The sequence below is a fragment of the Parasteatoda tepidariorum genome, chromosome 8 (assembly GCF_982258835.1).
Source record: "Parasteatoda tepidariorum strain Cologne lab strain chromosome 8, Ptep-v5.0, whole genome shotgun sequence".
In the NCBI taxonomy this organism is placed as follows: Eukaryota; Metazoa; Arthropoda; class Arachnida; order Araneae; family Theridiidae; genus Parasteatoda; species Parasteatoda tepidariorum.
This window is the reverse complement of record NC_141762.1, coordinates 92409305-92430042: the sequence shown is the minus strand read 5'-3', so window position 1 is coordinate 92430042 and position 20738 is coordinate 92409305. Positions and strand designations below refer to the sequence as shown.

General features: G+C 28.5%; 1 protein-coding gene across 3 annotated transcripts in view; it reads left to right on the top strand.

Annotated features, from left to right (window-relative positions):
- Window positions 1-20738, top strand: part of rad50 (DNA repair protein rad50) — a 104459-nt gene that overhangs the window by 33604 nt on the left and 50117 nt on the right. For all 3 annotated transcript variants that reach the window (XM_087169343.1, XM_087169344.1, XM_087169342.1), the window contains 9 exons: window positions 55-141; window positions 229-330; window positions 2554-2616; window positions 5636-5677; window positions 6772-6845; window positions 8137-8242; window positions 9611-9679; window positions 17175-17264; window positions 20279-20339. In XM_087169343.1, the coding sequence (XP_087025469.1) occupies window positions 55-141; window positions 229-330; window positions 2554-2616; window positions 5636-5677; window positions 6772-6845; window positions 8137-8242; window positions 9611-9679; window positions 17175-17264; window positions 20279-20339 (694 nt within the window). The remainder of the gene's footprint in view (window positions 1-54; window positions 142-228; window positions 331-2553; window positions 2617-5635; window positions 5678-6771; window positions 6846-8136; window positions 8243-9610; window positions 9680-17174; window positions 17265-20278; window positions 20340-20738) is intronic.

The window sequence follows — 20738 nt, the reverse complement described above, 5'->3', positions numbered from 1 at the left end:
ATGTTTTAATAAATCTTTAGTAATGCTTTTATTTGCGTAACTTTTTTTGTTTAGACCATCATTGAATGCCTACGTTACGTAACTACTGGTGAAGCTCCACCAAACAGTGATAGAGGAGGTTCTTTTGTTCATGATCCAAAAGTGAGCTATATTTCACTGCTATAAATAAAGGCTATTTCAGTATTTTATTTTAATTATAGTAATAAGTTATTTATTTTTTTTTTACAGCTTGCTGGTGAACATGAAGTAAAAGGTCAGGTTAAACTTCAATTCCGAGATGTTGTTGGACAGAAGGTCATAGTCACTCGATCTATAATGGTGTCTCAAGCCGTAGGTTTCATTTTAAGTTTTTCTTTAAGTCATTTTGCTTCTGAATTTATGTTTTAAAAAAAGCAAATTTTAAATTTTTTTGTTATTTTTTTATAAATATTATTTCCACACAGGGTGAAAGAAAGAACATTCCTGGAGTGAATTATCTTTCAAACTTCTGTGATTTCAGAATTTTTTTAAATTTATTTATTATTTTTATTTTTTATTTTATCAATTTAAAATTCTAGCTGAAGCAAGCCATTCATTGGTGAATTTTTCTTATTCTGAAATGAGAACAAAAAAGTCACTAGTATTTCTTTCCTTTCAGATGAACAAGAAACTTTAGAATATAATTCTGCAAAATATTTTTTTTTTTTTTTGTATTTTATTTTTTTTTAGCTATTTTATTGCTTCAACTCTTTCTTTACTCTGTTTTTTAAATTTAAAATCTATAAATATAAAGGTGCAGAGTATAACAGCTTTGGTTATACCTATCATTTCAATTAGTGTTATTATAATGCTTTTTTAAATTAATTGATGTGTTTTTGCCAGAGAAATTAGTAGCTTTGTTAAGTTATGAACAATTCTTGGAATTACCAGTCATGAAAAGTCATGGATTTGAAAATCTAAAATGTACACAATACATGTGCACAATATTTTTATTAATAACTTTGTATTTCTAACAATGCTTATAAAATCTAAGAAAAGTCAAATTAATTATTCACAAAATTAAATTTGCTTAACAAGGAATTTGAAGATAGGGGTAGAAATTAAGAAAATTTAGTCACTTGTCAAAAGGACAAGTATATAAAAGATTATATTAGTCTTTCCTTGTACATTTTCACTGACCTATTTACATGTCTCTATTAAATATTTTTTTTGTTCAAAAAATGGTTAATAAATTAAATTTAAATAAAAATTACTACACAGAGATTTGTTTGTTATTAATATCCAGGGTGCATAGCGTTTGTAAAAAGTACTTAAAGGTGCTTTTTTGGGGATTTCGTTTTTAAAAGCTTTTAAAGGTGCTTTTTTCAGCTGGCGTTTTTAAAAAATGCTTTTTTCCGAATAATTTTTTTTCTTCCCTTCAGTGATATCTGGTGGATCCCATGCATTTTACGAAAAATGGGGAGTTTGCTACGCAATCATTCACGCGAACTTCATGTCGTACCCACGTTATGACTTGCACATTCGCGCACTCTTGAAACCGAAACCCTTTTTGTTCTTGTTTATTTTATTTTACTTCTAACACTTTTTTTGACGTAGGGGGTAAGGGTACTTTTGTTCTGAGTTCAGGGTCAAGTTGAATTCACTCGGTGATGTGGGAAAGTACTGATTGTTTCGATTTACGCCCGTTTCTTTATGTGTTTTTTTTAATGCTAAAACTGTTTATAAAAAGTTTTTGTTTTTCAATAATATCATTGATTGAATATGAATTTTTTGAGTGCTTGAAAATTTTTGTAAAGTGCTTGAAAAGTTTTTAAAAAGTGCTTATTTTTGATTCAAAGATTTGGCTACGCACCCTGATATCATTTATGAAGTCAAAAAGAATTTTAAATTATTTATAGGGTAAAATAATTTTACAAATTATGTAAAAGTTGCCCTAGAAATTTTTAAGTGGAACATTTATTTTTAAAAATACCAATCAAAATACAAATAACTGATCACACAAACCAAACATACAATGTAATGCTGCCAAAACCTAACTGTCTTTGTTCGTTTTTCATTCTAAGGACGAAGTGTCTTTCTTAATATTTCTTTCTTTTTGGGAGTTCAGGTCTTTACTGTTGCTTTACTTCTATTTAAGTTTTAAACATTACTAATTTATAAATTATATATCATTATAGAAATATCTAAATTATTATTATAGATATGTATAAATTATTATAGAAATAAAATTATTTAAAAAGTATATTTAAAATAATTGAAAAAAAATTAAATATAAATTAATTAAAATAATTAAAAAAAATTTTTTTTATATAATTTATAAACATATTAGATTTGCTAAAATTATAGAAGTCTTAAAATATATGTTAGAATAATCTTACACTTCTTTCTGTGTTTTTTTTTTCTTCATTATTTGTATTTTGATTTACAAAAGTCCTTCTCCAAAGCATTGTTACTTTTTATTAATTAACATTTTGGTTTTATATGGTAAATTCTATAAAAATTATCTTTTTTATAGATTCTTTTTTAAATATTATTTGAACTATTTTTACCAATTTTTTTCAAATTTTTATCTAGCTCAAGAGGTTGACAATGAAAACACTGGAAGGCACAATAACTCGTTTTACTCCTAATGGCGAAGTAGGTATTAAGTTTTTTTTTGTTGACTTATTTTTAATTGAAGGCTTATAATTCATTAGTAGACATAAAACTTGAAATATTTGAGTTAACAGGTTCCAAACCATGAAATACCCAAATGAGTTCTACTGTTAATTAATGAAAGTTTGTTACACGCAGTTGTTAAATTTAATTTTGTAACATTTTATTTTTACATTAACTTCACCATTTTTTTTTCAATTGGAAAGCTTGGAATTGAAATTTTTTAACCATGCAAAATAAATGTCAGCTAAAATTGGCAAATAATATTAAAAAATTCATTTAAAAAAAAAAAGGAAATACTTAATCAAAATTTTTTTGTTTCATTGATATTACTAGTACTTAATTCATATTCTTTTGTTCTAAATAGTTAAAGTTCATATAATAAATTTGTGCAAGCTTCAAAATATCCTTGTTAAAATAAGTATACAGGAGTCTACAAAAGTGCTGTATTTCTAAGAGCCAAGATCAATTTTGAGGAGCTATTGTGTTAAGGAAGGGAAAGTAGTGTAATATTTTTTTATTTTCGTATTAAATCTCACTGAAATATTGTATGCCAGATATGATTTTTTGCATGCCATGGTGTTGGTGCTTGTTTGTAGACCCTTGTGTATATGCATATATATATATATATATACATACAGTAGAGAACCGATTATCCGGGACTATCGCTATTCCGTATAACTGATTCTTCCAGTTTTCCGAGTCACTGCAAAACGCCTTTCTTTAATTGTCAAACTAAAAAAAAAAAAAAAAATAAATAAAAAAAAAATTTTTACTTAGAAATAATTTCGAAAAGAAGAAAAAACGATAAAATAATACACATAAGTTTAATAAGATAAAAGGGAAAGAAAAAAAATGAAATTAAAATATATGCAGACTTAATATAAAATGATCAAAAAATTGAATAACTCCCCTTGCTTAAGGGCCAGATGATAAGAAAACAGGTGTTCAATAAGTCACACTTTCTCACTGAGCTATGATTGAAAAGAAACAACTATGTGGGGTGTGAGGAAGGGAATTGATGATATTTAGTACAAGACTCTTCTCTTGACAGTGTAGGGAATTGTTGATTATTTCTAAAATAATGGTAAAGTAAACATCATTTGAAACATAAAGAAAAATCCTAAAACCTTAAGAAATTTTTTTCTATTTTTTTATAAATGGCAGGAAAATTTAGCTAATTTTGTCCCAGTTTTCTGGTTTTTCGATTCCTGGATAAGAGGTTCTGTACTGTATATATATACACTATCTGGAAGAAAGTGACGGGACACCCCTCGAAAAGTAGAAAAGTCGACAATACAGCTGACACATGCGCAATAATAGGTATCACGTGTCAGCCATATCCTATAAATACTCTGTGGAGTCGACTAGATTTGTTTTTGTCAAGATGCCGCCACGGAAAGAGTTGTCTGAGTTCGAGAAAAGTGTGTTAGTTGGATTACATCTTGCCAATGTGTCAATTAGGGAGATATCCCGTCTCCGTAATTGCTCAAAATCAACTGTTTCACATGTTTTGTGTCGCTACAAGACTGAGGGACACTGTCAGAACAAACCCCGAAGTGGACGACCTACAGTTCTCACCAGCAGGGACCGGCGAGTGCTCGGCAGGGAGATTCGAAGTAACCGTCAAACATCCATGGATAACATCGCTAATGAGTTTAGACAAGCCACAGGTGTGGCCTTTTCAACCAAGACTCTTCGTATTGAGGCCCATAAGATAGGTTACACTGGACGTTCGGCGGCTCATAAGCCTTTGATTACGAAAACCAACAAGGGAGCGTGCCATCGATGGGTCAAAGAACACCGTACTTGGACACTTGATGACTGAAAACGCATCCTTTGGAGTGACGAGTCACGATTTACCCTTTTCCGATCCAATGGGCATGTTTGGGTATTGCGTTTACCAAGAGAACGCCTTTTGCCCGAGTGTGTCATCCCAACTGTAAAATTTAGTTGAGGAGGATTGATGGTATGGGCCTGTATCTCCTGGTATGGGGCTGGCCCACAGGTGAAGGTTGATGGTTTGATAAATGCCGCTGGATACTGTGATATTCTTGACAATCATGTCCTTCCTACCTTGTGGGCAATGTACGGTATGGATGATTGCTTGTATCAAGACGACAACGCAAGATCCCATGTTGCAAGGAGTACTCTTGATTGGTATGTGATCAACAACGTTAAACGCATGGAGTGGTCTGCGAAGAGCCCTGATCTTAACCCAATTGAACATCTCTGGGACGAATTGGACCGTAGGTTGAGGACCTGCACCCCACTCCCCAAAAGCAAGCATGAACTATGGAACTTCCTGTTAAACATTTGGAAGGAAATTCCTCTTGCCACTATGGCTAATTTAGTGGAAAGCATGCCCAAAAGGGTTGCAGCTGTGATCGCAGCCAAAGGAAGCCCTACCTCCTATTAATTTTAATAAATATGGGTTTATGTCGTTATAATGTCGTGTCCCATCACTTTCTTCCAAATAGTGTATATATATATATATATATATAAAAGATATTTTTTCCTTGAAAAAAGTTATTTGCTTTTCTCATTTTGATATACATACAAATTTTGGCGTAGGTGAGGGATGACCTGTTTCTTAAAGCTTTCATTACTTACTTTAAATTTTTTTTTGCTAATAAGAGAGAGGCTGCTTCTATACAGTTAAAATAGCCATGTTTCTTTACTATTGCCTATCTCTTGCATTGAATTTTACTGAGAATAATTTGATTGATTCGTAAAGTTCTTTCATAGATTTGACTTACATGATAAACAGTGAAGGCTTTTAGTTGTTGATATTTAAGTCTTCAAGTCAAGTAATTTACTTATGCTTATAATTTTGATTATTGTGTAGTTATTACTGCAAAAGCTTTGCTGTAGTTTCATTCTCTCCTTTTTTTTTGTAGAAAACGCTATTTTTATTTTAAAAAAATTGTTAAACTTTTCCATAAATTTTTGATATTTTTTTATTGAAATTAATTATTCAATATCTTTTTTCTTATTACAGAAAATTCAATTGAGCTCCAAATGTGCTGATATAGATGCTGAGGTATTAAATTTTTTTTTTCTTTCCAAATCAAATATTTTTAAAGGTATAAAAATATTTTGTCTGTCTTGTTGTATTCCTTTTTGATGTGTCTTTACTGTGTTATCAAGTTTGTTCAAAGCTTTTATGTAGTTAAATATTATAGATTGGGTTATACAGTTTTTTTTTTTTAAAGTTTATTTATTCATCACCCATTATGTGTCTATTTTAGAGTTGAAGAGGCATAGTATCTGTATTAATTTATAATCCGAGGAATAGAAGACCACCTTATGTGTCAGAATATGGTCGATTTCTAAACTTTTTTCGTATATCTCTTATAAATTACACTTAATCAATTTTGAAGCTTCGGAAAAGTATCATTTGATATTACCATGTAAGTGAAAAAAATAAAAAAGCAATGAAATTTTTGACAAATTGTAGCATTTCTAAATATTTGCAGAGTTTAGAAAATGCCTCAGTATTCTGCCGAAGCCATCGTAGAAATTCCTGCCACGACAAATTTGCAAATTAAAACTCTCTTAAAGACATTCCTTACAAATATGGATTTAAAATCATTAAATTCAGTTCATTCATCAAGTGGAACCAAAAGATTTTTTAAATTTTTGTATTTTTTTTAGAAGAGTATTACAAAAGCTGTCTATAACAGGTGTTTTTATCACTTTGATAAAATCCTTATATAAATAGTATGAGGGTATCCGATGGCCTTGTAAGAAGTTAGTTTTTTCTTGAATAGTTACTATAAAGGTGTGATATTCTTCATAATTAAAGTAATTTAGTTGCTAGTTAAAAAAAAATTATATTCGTTCTTAATATATAAATTGATGTCTTGATATCAATTTCTTCCACATAAAATTTTCAGGGTTTCTCACTTTGTGTCACAATTACATACTTTACACAAACTGAAAAAACATTGCAAGCTATTGTTTTTTGTTTTTATTGTTATTGAAAGTTTTTTTTTGCTATTTGTTTACAAAGAATTCTCTAAACTTTGTAGATAGGTTTATGCTTTTATTAAATGGCTGCTAATTTAAAAAACAATCATAGAAATCCCCCCTTTTTTTTAAAGTGACGTAACATTATTTTCTTTTCCTTTTTAGATGATTGGTGCATTAGGAGTTTCAAAAGCAATCCTGAATCACGTAATTTTTTGTCATCAAGAAGAATCAAATTGGTAAGGTTTAATTATAAAATATGAACTTTGTAAATGATATATCTAAAATGTTTAGAAACCATCTCTTTTAATTGAAATTCTGTAAAATATCTAAATAGGAAAATAATAAATCTTCTACCTATATCACACCATTAAGTGTGTATTTTCCCTCTTATTCGTATCTTGAAATATGAAGGTTTATTTTAATTACAACTCTTTTTATCTGATTTTTTTATAAGCTTAAAAGCTTATAAAAAGATGTTAATTATGAATTTTTTTTTATTTTATAAATTACAATAACAAACTTCAATAACCCTTCTAAGTGTTATTTTTGGCTTTTTCTGAACTTTCACTTACCGACTTTCCTATGTTGGAAAACAGTTCCCCCCCCCCCATTCTTTAATCGTAAAGTAATAGGAAGAATGAAAACTTCATTGTACTTTAAGCAAGGGACTTAGAGAGTTTAAGAACCTTAAGTTAATTAGGAAACATTTAGTTTTTCAGATTAAAATGTTTGAAGAACTGCGAATTCAAAAATGTTTAAGTCAGCACAATGTTATAGTTTTTTAAAAAATATCCGTTTAGTAAGCTAAGTGGTTTTATAATTTTCATAGCACACAACACCTATCATGTTTATCAGGTCTTGCATTATTTGCTTGAGTTATTTAAATGTTGTTGTTCTTCAAATGCTACTACAATTATATATATTCACAAAAACTTTCAGTCTTAAATGCCGGTGAAGTTGGCAGATTTCATTTGTATGTAAAAGTTTTCTCTGAAGGTTAACAATTTACAGTTATTATTTCATTAAATAGTTATCTAAACAAAATGTGAAGCATATATATTTTTAAAAAACTTTGTGTGAATGACTGCTACTGTAATTAAAATGTTTTTTTTTCAGAGTTGTATAAAAATTTGCTATTTTTGCAAACCAGGGCAAATATTTGAGAACAAGTAGTTTCATAATATTTTGATTTTCAGATTTTATCGAAAAAAAAATATTAAATTTTATTAACCTCCAGTTACAATACTACAATATTTTTTAGCTATCAAGATTTTACACTATAGTATTCTAAATATTAAGGGGACAATACGTATTTGATTTGTAGACCTGTTTTTCTATATATTAGTTATTCTGCTATTTTATAGCATGGGATATTATTTAACACATTAATTTAGTTATTTTATGTTTGCAGGCCCTTGAGTGAAGGTAGAGCCTTAAAGCAGAAGTTTTTCTATATATTAGTTATTCTGCTATTTTATAGCATGGGATATTATTTAACACATTACTTTAGTTATTTTATGTTTGCAGGCCCTTGAGTGAAGGTAGAGCCTTAAAGCAGAAGTTTGATGAAATTTTTGCTGCAACTCGTTATATTAAAGCTTTAGAAGAGATAAGAAAAATCAGAATGTCTAAAGTAATGATTATACTTTTTTTATTTTTATGTTGTAGTCAATTTTTATAACAAAATTTTATTTTTATTTATAATTTAAGTTAAATACTTGATTACATTATTTTGCTTAATTTACATGTATGTGTTTATCTGTGTAATTAATAACTCTTAATGAACATCAATGTTCTCTTCCTATATTTTGAATATTTTATTGAGTCCCGATCGTTCCGGATAATCGGTTCCCTACTGTATAATATACCCATAAAAATAAACTTTAATGCTCATTTACTCAAATTCACTAATTTATCACTGAGCCAGCTCTTCTACTATTCTCTTCATGTGTCTTAAGTAAAACCTGGAGAACCCGGTAAACCAGGGAAATTAACTTTTTTACCAGAAATTTTTTATTCTTAAATTTTTTAGACAAAAAATCTTAATTCCTTTCTTAAACCCATTCATATAATTTTCTAATGCATGAGAAGGAATGATAAAGATATGAAGTGTTTAAAAAAATTTTTTATTCTGCAATTATTACTTTAATGAATTTTATGTTTTGAACTAAAATTAAAAGTTAATCATTTTCTTTACATTGCAGGTGGTTAATGCTTAGCACTATTTTGTTTGAAATATTTTAAAAAGTTGGGAATTATTTTAACTCAATAGTTTGATTTTAGATGTATTTATATGCACTATAATATTGTATGATGCATACTGTATGTAAGTACAATAATAATTTTGTATTAATATTAGCATATGATTTAGTTTTTCACGCTTTTAAGATTTCATTGGTATTTTTTGTTGACTAATATCATATTTTCGTAAATAATGTATCGTGTTGTATTATTTTTTAAAATTAATGTTCTGGTTAATAAGGGAAAATTTTCTATCAGAAATTAAGTATGCACTTTGTTTTTATTTTTCAAAAACCTGGATTGCCTTATTGAAATTTTGCACTATTTTCATTTTTTGCATAACTAGTGCCTGTTATAGATGAGCAGAATTTAGAAACTTACAAATTATAGAAACTTGCTATTTTGTAAAATTCAGCATTTTTTAAGATGAAAGAGCCTTATGAAAGAGCCTTTTTAAGATGAAAGAATAAAGTGCTACTGTTTCATCTTTTTAAAAATGTTCTTTTGTCATTATTTTTATCTTTTAAAAAACCATCATTTCCCACTATATTATATATTATCATATATTTATGTTATCAAACTTACCACTTATACATACTACCACACTTTTATTATCATATATTTATGTGTGATATTTTTAAATTTAATTTACTGATATTCATTTCAAATAGCTAAATTAGTACTAATTATTATTTTATTGTTTTTATTATTATACATTGTTACTGTTAACATTGTTTTTATTTTTTCCTTTTTATTCTAGATGAGTGATATTAAAATATATGAAACAGAAGTTGGGTCATTACAAAGTAACAAGCGCAAAGCAGATGAAGTAAGTGTCAATAATTAAAGTATTTTTTTTAATTAGTTTGAAATACTATTTTTACTTATTAAGTAATTTATGACATAGGCAACTCTATAAGCTGTCTCGTTGCATTTTTTTTTATAACTTTTAGAAATGTCTATCTAGTTTCTTAAAAATATGAACAAAATATGAATAAATAATTCAAATCTGTCAATAATAATCACTGTGAATGCACATTTAATGTTTTATTAAATTTGTAATTGATTAATATGGCTGTTGCAGCTTTTTTCAATTCCTACTATTAGTTCAAACTTTCCCTATATCTTGTTCAAATTTTCAATTGTTAATAAAATACTTTTTATTCATCCACTCAAGTTCAAATACATTTCTGTTTATACTTGTAGTGGATGACACTTGATGTTAATACAGTTCTTCTTTCAATTCCTACTATTAGTTCACACTCTCCCTATATCTTGTTCAAATATTCAATCGTTAATAAAATACTTTTTATTCATCCACTCAAGTTCAAATACATTTCTGTTTATACTTGTAGTGGATGACACTTGATGTTAATACAGTTCTTCTTTCAATTCCTACTATTAGTTCACACTCTCCCTATATCTTGTTCAAATATTCAATCGTTAATAAAATACTTTTTATTCATCCACTCAAGTTCAAATACATTTCTGTTTATACTTGTAGTGGATGACACTTGATGTTAATACAGTTCTTCTTTCAATTCCTACTATTAGTTCACACTCTCCCTATATCTTGTTCAAATATTCAATCGTTAATAAAATACTTTTTATTCATCCACTCAAGTTCAAATACATTTCTGTTTATACTTGTAGTGGATGACACTTGATGTTAATACAGTTCTTCTTTCAATTCCTACTATTAGTTCACACTCTCCCTATATCTTGTTCAAATATTCAATCGATAATGAAATACTTTTTATTCATCCACTCAAGTTCAAATACATTTCTGTTTATACTTGTAGTGGATGACACTTGATGTTAATACAGTTCTTCTTTCAATTCCTACTATTAGTTCACACTCTCCCTATATCTTGTTCAAATATTCAATCGTTAATAAAATACTTTTTATTCATCCACTCAAGTTCAAATACATTTCTGTTTATACTTGTAGTGGATGACACTTGATGTTAATACAGTTCTTCTTTCAATTCCTACTATTAGTTCACACTCTCCCTATATCTTGTTCAAATATTCAATCGTTAATAAAATACTTTTTATTCATCCACTCAAGTTCAAATACATTTCTGTTTATACTTGTAGTGGATGACACTTGATGTTAATACAGTTCTTCTTTCAATTCCTACTATTAGTTCACACTCTCCCTATATCTTGTTCAAATATTCAATCGTTAATAAAATACTTTTTATTCATCCACTCAAGTTCAAATACATTTCTGTTTATACTTGTAGTGGATGACACTTGATGTTAATACAGTTCTTCTTTCAATTCCTACTATTAGTTCACACTCTCCCTATATCTTGTTCAAATATTCAATCGTTAATAAAATACTTTTTATTCATCCACTCAAGTTCAAATACATTTCTGTTTATACTTGTAGTGGATGACACTTGATGTTAATACAGTTCTTCTTTCAATTCCTACTATTAGTTCACACTCTCCCTATATCTTGTTCAAATATTCAATCGTTAATAAAATACTTTTTATTCATCCACTCAAGTTCAAATACATTTCTGTTTATACTTGTAGTGGATGACACTTGATGTTAATACAGTTCTTCTTTCAATTCCTACTATTAGTTCACACTCTCCCTATATCTTGTTCAAATATTCAATCGATAATGAAATACTTTTTATTCATCCACTCAAGTTCAAATACATTTCTGTTTATACTTGTAGTGGATGACACTTGATGTTAATACAGTTCTTCTTTCAATTCCTACTATTAGTTCACACTCTCCCTATATCTTGTTCAAATATTCAATCGTTAATAAAATACTTTTTATTCATCCACTCAAGTTCAAATACATTTCTGTTTATACTTGTAGTGGATGACACTTGATGTTAATACAGTTCTTCTTTCAATTCCTACTATTAGTTCACACTCTCCCTATATCTTGTTCAAATATTCAATCGTTAATAAAATACTTTTTATTCATCCACTCAAGTTCAAATACATTTCTGTTTATACTTGTAGTGGATGACACTTGATGTTAATACAGTTCTTCTTTCAATTCCTACTATTAGTTCACACTCTCCCTATATCTTGTTCAAATATTCAATCGTTAATAAAATACTTTTTATTCATCCACTCAAGTTCAAATACATTTCTGTTTATACTTGTAGTGGATGACACTTGATGTTAATACAGTTCTTCTTTCAATTCCTACTATTAGTTCACACTCTCCCTATATCTTGTTCAAATATTCAATCGTTAATAAAATACTTTTTATTCATCCACTCAAGTTCAAATACATTTCTGTTTATACTTGTAGTGGATGACACTTGATGTTAATACAGTTCTTCTTTCAATTCCTACTATTAGTTCACACTCTCCCTATATCTTGTTCAAATATTCAATCGTTAATAAAATACTTTTTATTCATCCACTCAAGTTCAAATACATTTCTGTTTATACTTGTAGTGGATGACACTTGATGTTAATACAGTTCTTCTTTCAATTCCTACTATTACTTCACACTCTCCCTATATCTTGTTCAAATATTCAATCGTTAATAAAATACTTTTTATTCATCCACTCAAGTTCAAATACATTTCTGTTTATACTTGTAGTGGATGACACTTGATGTTAATACAGTTCTTCTTTCAATTCCTACTATTAGTTCACACTCTCCCTATATCTTGTTCAAATATTCAATCGTTAATAAAATACTTTTTATTCATCCACTCAAGTTCAAATACATTTCTGTTTATACTTGTAGTGGATGACACTTGATGTTAATACAGTTCTTCTTTCAATTCCTACTATTAGTTCACACTCTCCCTATATCTTGTTCAAATATTCAATCGTTAATAAAATACTTTTTATTCATCCACTCAAGTTCAAATACATTTCTGTTTATACTTGTAGTGGATGACACTTGATGTTAATACAGTTCTTCTTTCAATTCCTACTATTAGTTCACACTCTCCCTATATCTTGTTCAAATATTCAATCGTTAATGAAATACTTTTTATTCATCCACTCAAGTTCAAATACATTTCTGTTTATACTTGTAGTGGATGACACTTGATGTTAATACAGTTCTTCTTTCAATTCCTACTATTAGTTCACACTCTCCCTATATCTTGTTCAAATATTCAATCGTTAATAAAATACTTTTTATTCATCCACTCAAGTTCAAATACATTTCTGTTTATACTTGTAGTGGATGACACTTGATGTTAATACAGTTCTTCTTTCAATTCCTACTATTAGTTCACACTCTCCCTATATCTTGTTCAAATATTCAATCGTTAATAAAATACTTTTTATTCATCCACTCAAGTTCAAATACATTTCTGTTTATACTTGTAGTGGATGACACTTGATGTTAATACAGTTCTTCTTTCAATTCCTACTATTAGTTCACACTCTCCCTATATCTTGTTCAAATATTCAATCGTTAATAAAATACTTTTTATTCATCCACTCAAGTTCAAATACATTTCTGTTTATACTTGTAGTGGATGACACTTGATGTTAATACAGTTCTTCTTTCAATTCCTACTATTAGTTCACACTCTCCCTATATCTTGTTCAAATATTCAATCGTTAATAAAATACTTTTTATTCATCCACTCAAGTTCAAATACATTTCTGTTTATACTTGTAGTGGATGACACTTGATGTTAATACAGTTCTTCTTTCAATTCCTACTATTAGTTCACACTCTCCCTATATCTTGTTCAAATATTCAATCGTTAATAAAATACTTTTTATTCATCCACTCAAGTTCAAATACATTTCTGTTTATACTTGTAGTGGATGACACTTGATGTTAATACAGTTCTTCTTTCAATTCCTACTATTAGTTCACACTCTCCCTATATCTTGTTCAAATATTCAATCGTTAATAAAATACTTTTTATTCATCCACTCAAGTTCAAATACATTTCTGTTTATACTTGTAGTGGATGACACTTGATGTTAATACAGTTCTTCTTTCAATTCCTACTATTAGTTCACACTCTCCCTATATGTTGTTCAAATATTCAATCGTTAATAAAATACTTTTTATTCATCCACTCAAGTTCAAATGCATTTTTTTGAACCTGTAATACACGCCACTTGATTTTAATACAGTTTTTTCAATTATTAATTCATTAATTAAATAGGGATGAGCAAAAAATGAAATGGAATTTTCTGATTGGAATTTTTCTTTGTTGACTAAGTAGGAATTGACTAAAAAAAAATTTTATTTTATATTTCTTGTTTATTAATAACTAAAACAGATACTTTTACTTTCTGGTAGAAGAATAAAAAATATAATTGAACAGCATTGGTTTTGAATTTTAAAATCAACATATGAAGAATTTCAAAACATAATTAACACGTAAATGGATGCAGTTTAAAACGTACAGCGAATTTGCAGTTGTTTAATCGTTCTATTATTTTATTTTAGGAGGTGCATACGTCTTACAAAAATGACCCGTGGCTGCTTTTGTAATCACATTAATTTTTACTTAAGTCTTAGTTCATTGAAGAAAAAAACAATTTGGCGACGATTGATATAGAGCAGGGATGGCGAACCAATGCAATGGCACACATGCCATTTATGGCACGCGACACAATATTTTGGGCACTCCACCGATCACAATTGTTTTTACACTATGAATTGTTATTACACTATGAAGCATATGCAACAATTAAATTAAAATTCACAAAAAACAAACAAAATAATAAACAATTATTAATAAAAAAATTAAAAATTAATGCTGAAAAAACAATTAATAATCGTAAAAAACAAGCTAACAGTAAATAACTAGCAAAAAAAAATCAACAGTCCTGCTTAAACTAACATCTTACAACCTAATATAAGTTATTGATCATCTAATCTGCAACAACAGAAGTCACACTGATATTAAAGTTGAATTACGTGTATAACTGAGATATTGCAAAATGTTTTTTTTTTTTTTCAATGTAAATAAAGAGTTTTGAGTTGATAGTAATTTAGTATTATTATTTTCCCAATAATCACGAAGTCAAAATTATTTGACGGCACGTCTATGGCCTCATTAAGCAATTTTTTTAGAAAAAATGGCACATTGGTGTATAAAGGTTCGCCACCCCTGATATAGAGTGTTTCATGTTCACTGTTTTTAATATATATATTCAGAAACCTTGTCAAAGAATGAAGCCAAAAAACTATAAACATAAAGAGTTAATAAACAAAGGAAATAACCAAAAATGCCATCGAAATCTAATGATTCACTACTGATGAAAGATGGACTGAAAGCATGAAAACTTGCTGATAAAATTATTAAATTTAATGAGCAAGTTTTTAGGCTATTACAGCTTTTTTTATTTATTTATATTACGTTATTTTAAGATTATCCCTCTTAGACAGGAGGCTTGAGTGTTTTTGTTTTGTTTTTGCCTTTTACAAATTTTTATTTTTTTAACGATACGTATATCATATCTAATGTCTTATGTTAGATTTAATAGTTATGAAACTACAGTAGAGAACCATTTATCCAGTATACAGAAAACTGGAAAGAATTTTGCTTGGTTTTCCTGCTATTTTGAAGTATAACGATTATTAAAAAAAGCTGAAATTTGACTCATCCTTGAAGTTGAGTAGAGGGAAAGGGGGGAATTCTTCTCATTTGCCCAGAGAAACTTTAATTTTTCCCCTGACCTTGAAGGTCGTTAGATCCAGAAAGTGACAAATGTTTTATTTTCTTTTGTGCATCAGTTGTTTTTCTGATAAGCTGCTGTCAATCAAACTTAAAGGAGTGGCATGCTGATTTCGTTTTCTCTTTGATTTTCGAGGGGGTGGGGAAAATGCATTGCAATCGCATATCAATGAATGTCTGAGTTAAGGAACTTGAAACTTCTGGCTAAGAGTATTGACATGTGAGATTTATTTTAAATCCATTTTAGTTGCTCAGCTTTTGTTATCCCTGATTTATTATGATGAATTGTTTTATTATTTCGGATAATGCGGACAAAACGTTTTTTAATCACCAGTTATATTCATCTATTTGACATGGATTAATAAAACAAGATATTTTTTTGTTGAATAAATTCTGATTTTTTAGAAATGTGGTATCATTAGCAAGTTTTTCTTGATGTGGAATCACATCTGCTTTTGTTAAAAATAGACTTTTTATAAAAAATGAAATAAAAGGAGAAGATTGTTTATTAATTTAGGCATATAATTATTTGTTAATAAAAGCAGACGATTATTTTATGAAGCTGATAGCAGTTTTCTTCTTTTAAATATTGATTCTGTTTTTCTTGATTCTTGAGTTTTTTTTTTTTTTTTCCTTTTTAAGATAAATTTCTTACTCAATAAATTCTTTTTATTCATATATTTTATCATTAAGTTTTTTTTTTTTTTTTTTTTTAATTCCGTTGATCTTATAATTGATCTGCCTTGTTCCAGGTTTTAATATTTATGTTAGTGCCTTTTTCAGATTTTCCGTTCGATAATTTTCAAGTGTTATTATCTATATTAATAAGTTTTCCTTTCATTGTCCCCCCCCCGCCCCATATAATTAGATATGAAATATATTGCGTTTTTTAACTATTGGTTTTATTTTATATAGTACAGAACCCGTTATCTGGAAATCAGAAAACCAAAAACCGGAACGAATTTCCCGACGTTTTTTTAAAAAAAATGCTTCTTTCCTCATAAGATTTTAAGATTTTTCTTTCTTATTTGAAAGATGTTTACCTTACCATCATTTTGGAAATAATCATTAGTGTATTACTTCATCGTTTTTTCTTCTTTTTAAGATTATTTCCAACTATTTTTATTTTTTTTTAGTTGGGTTTAACAATAAAAAAACGGCTTTTTGTATCGATTCAGAAAACTGGAAAAATCAGTTATCCGGAATAGCGATGGTCCCGATCGTTCCGGATAATCGGTTCCCTACTGTATTAGTTAATTTTGGGATTTTATTTATTATCAAAAAATAAATATGCGAATTTTGTATTTTTTAAACTTGTTTTTCTTGTCTAAACTTTCAAATGTTTTTATCCTTTTAAATGTTATTTTTCTACCATTTTTTTTTAATTTAGGAGATCTTTTCATTTTTTTCTTATTTTAAAATGTGTTTCACTTTTTCCTTGTAATTTTGGTTTCATAAAACATCGATTAACGACACTTTTGTCCGATCCAGAACACCGGGAAATTCAGACATCCGGGATATCGATGGTCTTGACCATCCTGGTTAACTGGTTTTCTACTGTATAATTACTTATCTAAAAGCATGAGAAAGTATCAATAAAAATCTTAAGAATTTTTCTTTTCCCACTGGTAGGAAATTAATGTTTTATCTGTTATCTTTCTTATTTAGTATCAAAAAGAATTAGAGAAAACTGAAACCAGACTATCTGCATGTAAAGATACCATTCAAAATATTGAAAGTAAATTGAAACCTTTGCATGTAAGTATAAAGGGATTTAGATATTGTTTGCAATATTCTGCGTAAATATTTTAACTTTTGTCTTTTAAGTGTTTAAATTTTTTTTCCTAAAATTTCTAATTTATCAATTTACCTCTATGTATTTGTAAAAGAAATCTCAACTTATAAAATCTCTTGTGTACACTATATTTTTGCTTTTTTTTTCAAATAGTAGGCAGAGAGTGAATTTCAGTGAAAATGTTTCTTTGATATCTCTAACATATTAAAAATTCTGATTTACCACACTGTTGTTGATTTGCCATGATTACAGATTTTAACTGTTATAACTTAATTATTTTGAGTTTTATTTACCCTCATTATATCCCATATTTAACATTTTTTATCATGTTTTTTTTTATCAAATTTATATTAGGTGTGTCCCTTTGAAATAAAGCTACCTTGATTTTTTGCCGTAACTGGACAGGTAGCAAACCAATGTGAGAAAAACATATGCACTAAAAAAACTCGTTTACAACTACTTATTTACATTGATTAACTCACTTTTTAAACCTTCAGGGCAGGAAAAATGGAATTTTTAAGAATATATTAATTTTTAAGAATATATAGATATTTTCAGAATATATAAAACGTTTGGCTGAAATATAACCACTATTGTCTATGGTCAATATATTTGTATATGACTTGAAATGATGTTGCATAAAATTTACCAATCCCTCGGATAGTAGCGTTAATATTATTCTAGGTTTCAAAGATGGCAGTCTACCACAGTGGGAAATCTACCACAGTGGGAAACTGCCTGGCATATACAGCCCTAGCAAGGATACCCTTTATTTTATTTTATAACCGTCGTTGAACAGCCGACCTAATTTAGGGTTTATGATTACTAATGTTCAACTCTGCAGACTTCTAATTTTGAACCCAATCCAGAAGACAAGAAAACTCCTGGACCAAATAGTGGGAGAAATTTGCCTGCTTGATGGAATTAAGCCGTATTTGCGTTACACAGAGAGGAAAACCATGAAGAACTCTCATGGTTAGCCTGATAGCAAGGGGACTCTAACCCATGATCCGTCTACCACTGAGGATATTTTATGTCAGCACTGTGGTTGGTGTATGTGGAGTGCAGGATTCTTTACGATACCTCTTCATGTTTTTTAAGTGATTGAAACTATGGCATACACCCTATTATTTAAACACTATTCTTATGTACTTTTTGCACGATAGACAGAGTGCTGAAAAATTCAACTTTGGCTACCAATTCTCTGTAAAAGGGTTTTTATCATTTTTTCACAATAGGTAATCTTCATACAGCCAGTGGAAAATGCTAGTTTAGGTTTACTACCATGCACCCAAAGCTTACCCACAAAATTAATGACCCTCCATTTCGCTATTGATTTATTCCATGCTTTTACTTCTTTCTTCATCTTCTGTTTAAATGTTTATATTGTACTAGCCATTTGCAATATCGAAGAATAAAATAGTAGCATATGTTGAAAGTTATCCACACTCAAAGGATAGTAGAATATAAAATATAAAAAATAATTTGTGAAAAATAACTTTTCACTCTATTGCCATGATATGAAAAAAGAAAGGAGGAATTTTTCTCCAATGCAAAATAAGATGGAGTCTCATAAATGTACGAAGACTTCAGCTAGGTTGGTGAACATAACCTAGTTTTTCCCTTAGGCTGTCTGTTACAAAGAAATCCTGTACTGTCTTGTAAGTTAAGAACAAAACCATTATCCCCATGGAGAAAGTCAGTTTGCATCAAAGTGCACGTCAAATGGATCCCAAGATCCCAGCCCGAACGTATATCAATATCGGCAATTCTTGAAACGTTACGCTACCTCCTTTTTGCTTGCTTTCTTATTAACAATAATAATCAATTAACAAATAAAAAGTATTTAAAAATTGTGACATGTATATCTTTCCATCTGCAATTAAAGAAACTGGTGAAAGAAAATATTCTTTCCTGTTTACTTCTACATTGAAACAAAAGTAAAAATTCTTTATTTCGCATTTGCTTGTTAAGAGCATGTCAGCATAAGACGCGCCATTTTTAGTTTTCTGATCAAATCCAATGCTCTTGCAACATCATATAGTTTTTCTTTTCCAAGAACATAAGTTCTCTTATTTATTGAAATATGTCGCCAAGTCTGATTTCCAGTAACGCTACAAAACTATAATTTAAAAAAAAAAAATATTCTATGATATATATCGAGGAATTATATTTCAATCTGATGTGTTTAAAAGCATTTAAAAGCTTTTATATTGTTTTGAAAGCACATTTGTATAATTCAATAATGAGATAAAACGGAATTATATTGACATGGTGCGTAGAGTTTTTAAAAAGTCTTAAAGGTGCTTATTTTTGATTTTCGTTATTTAAAAGCCTTTAAAGGTGCTTTTTTCATTGGGTGTTTTTAAAAAGTGCTTAAGTTTTCCTTTTCAAAAATGATATTTTTTTTGTTACCATGGTCATTTTCGCCACGTATCATGCAAAAGCATGCTTTTCACATTGTTCTATTCAACATTTTCATAATTCATTTCGTCGTACCATATGAAAGCGCCAATCATTTGACATGTTTGATGAAACACTTGCGAGTCCGTATGTGCGTCTACTGAGCTGGGTTCGGTGAGATTATTGCTTTCTCATCTGCAACTCTGCTGCATTTTGCAAGATGTCCTCTATTTCAGACTTCATTTTCCAACCTCTGACATCGAACCGAAAAATCTCGATTATTTTATAACGGCTATTATTAAATAAAATAATAATGAATATATATTGCAATTAAAGAGTGATCATTACTTTACTTTATGTAAATCATGCTAAATAACTAATTCTATAAAATTCTTTTAATTTTAATTTGGAATCCTTAGTTTTGTTTTCACTGTAAACAAGATATATTTTTCTTAAGAATATTTTATTTGAATTTATTATTATATTTTTCTTTCATTCTTATTAAATATATGTGTGTTTCAATCTTTAAAAAGTATTCAATATTATCAACTAAGTATGTTACTTTGGTTTTTAGGACAAGTTGCGTGATGGTCAAATAAAACAAAATGAATTTGGAAAACTTCAGGCAAATCTAGGTTTGTAGATTAATTATTTCATTTATTATCTAATACTTATTGTAATCATATGTAAATGTGACATAAAAGAGAGTCAAAGCATAATATAAAAGAGTCATATGTAACTTAAAAGGAGAGTCAAAAGTAATTTATAAACATTGAAAAATGCAACCTTAAAAATGCATTTTGATAAGCTTTTTTGGTATACAAAGGTGTTTTTTTTTTTTGTTCTTTGTACAGTCCGCAAAAAAAAAAAAACGAATCACCCTGAATAACTTTCGTTCTAATGATCAGATTTTCACGAACTAAGTGTCAATCTTAATGGTTCCTGGGGGTGACCTCAAATATGCTAATTAATTAGTGCTAACTATTAATTAAATTACGAAATCAGACACAAAAACGTACTTTCTCTGATTAAAC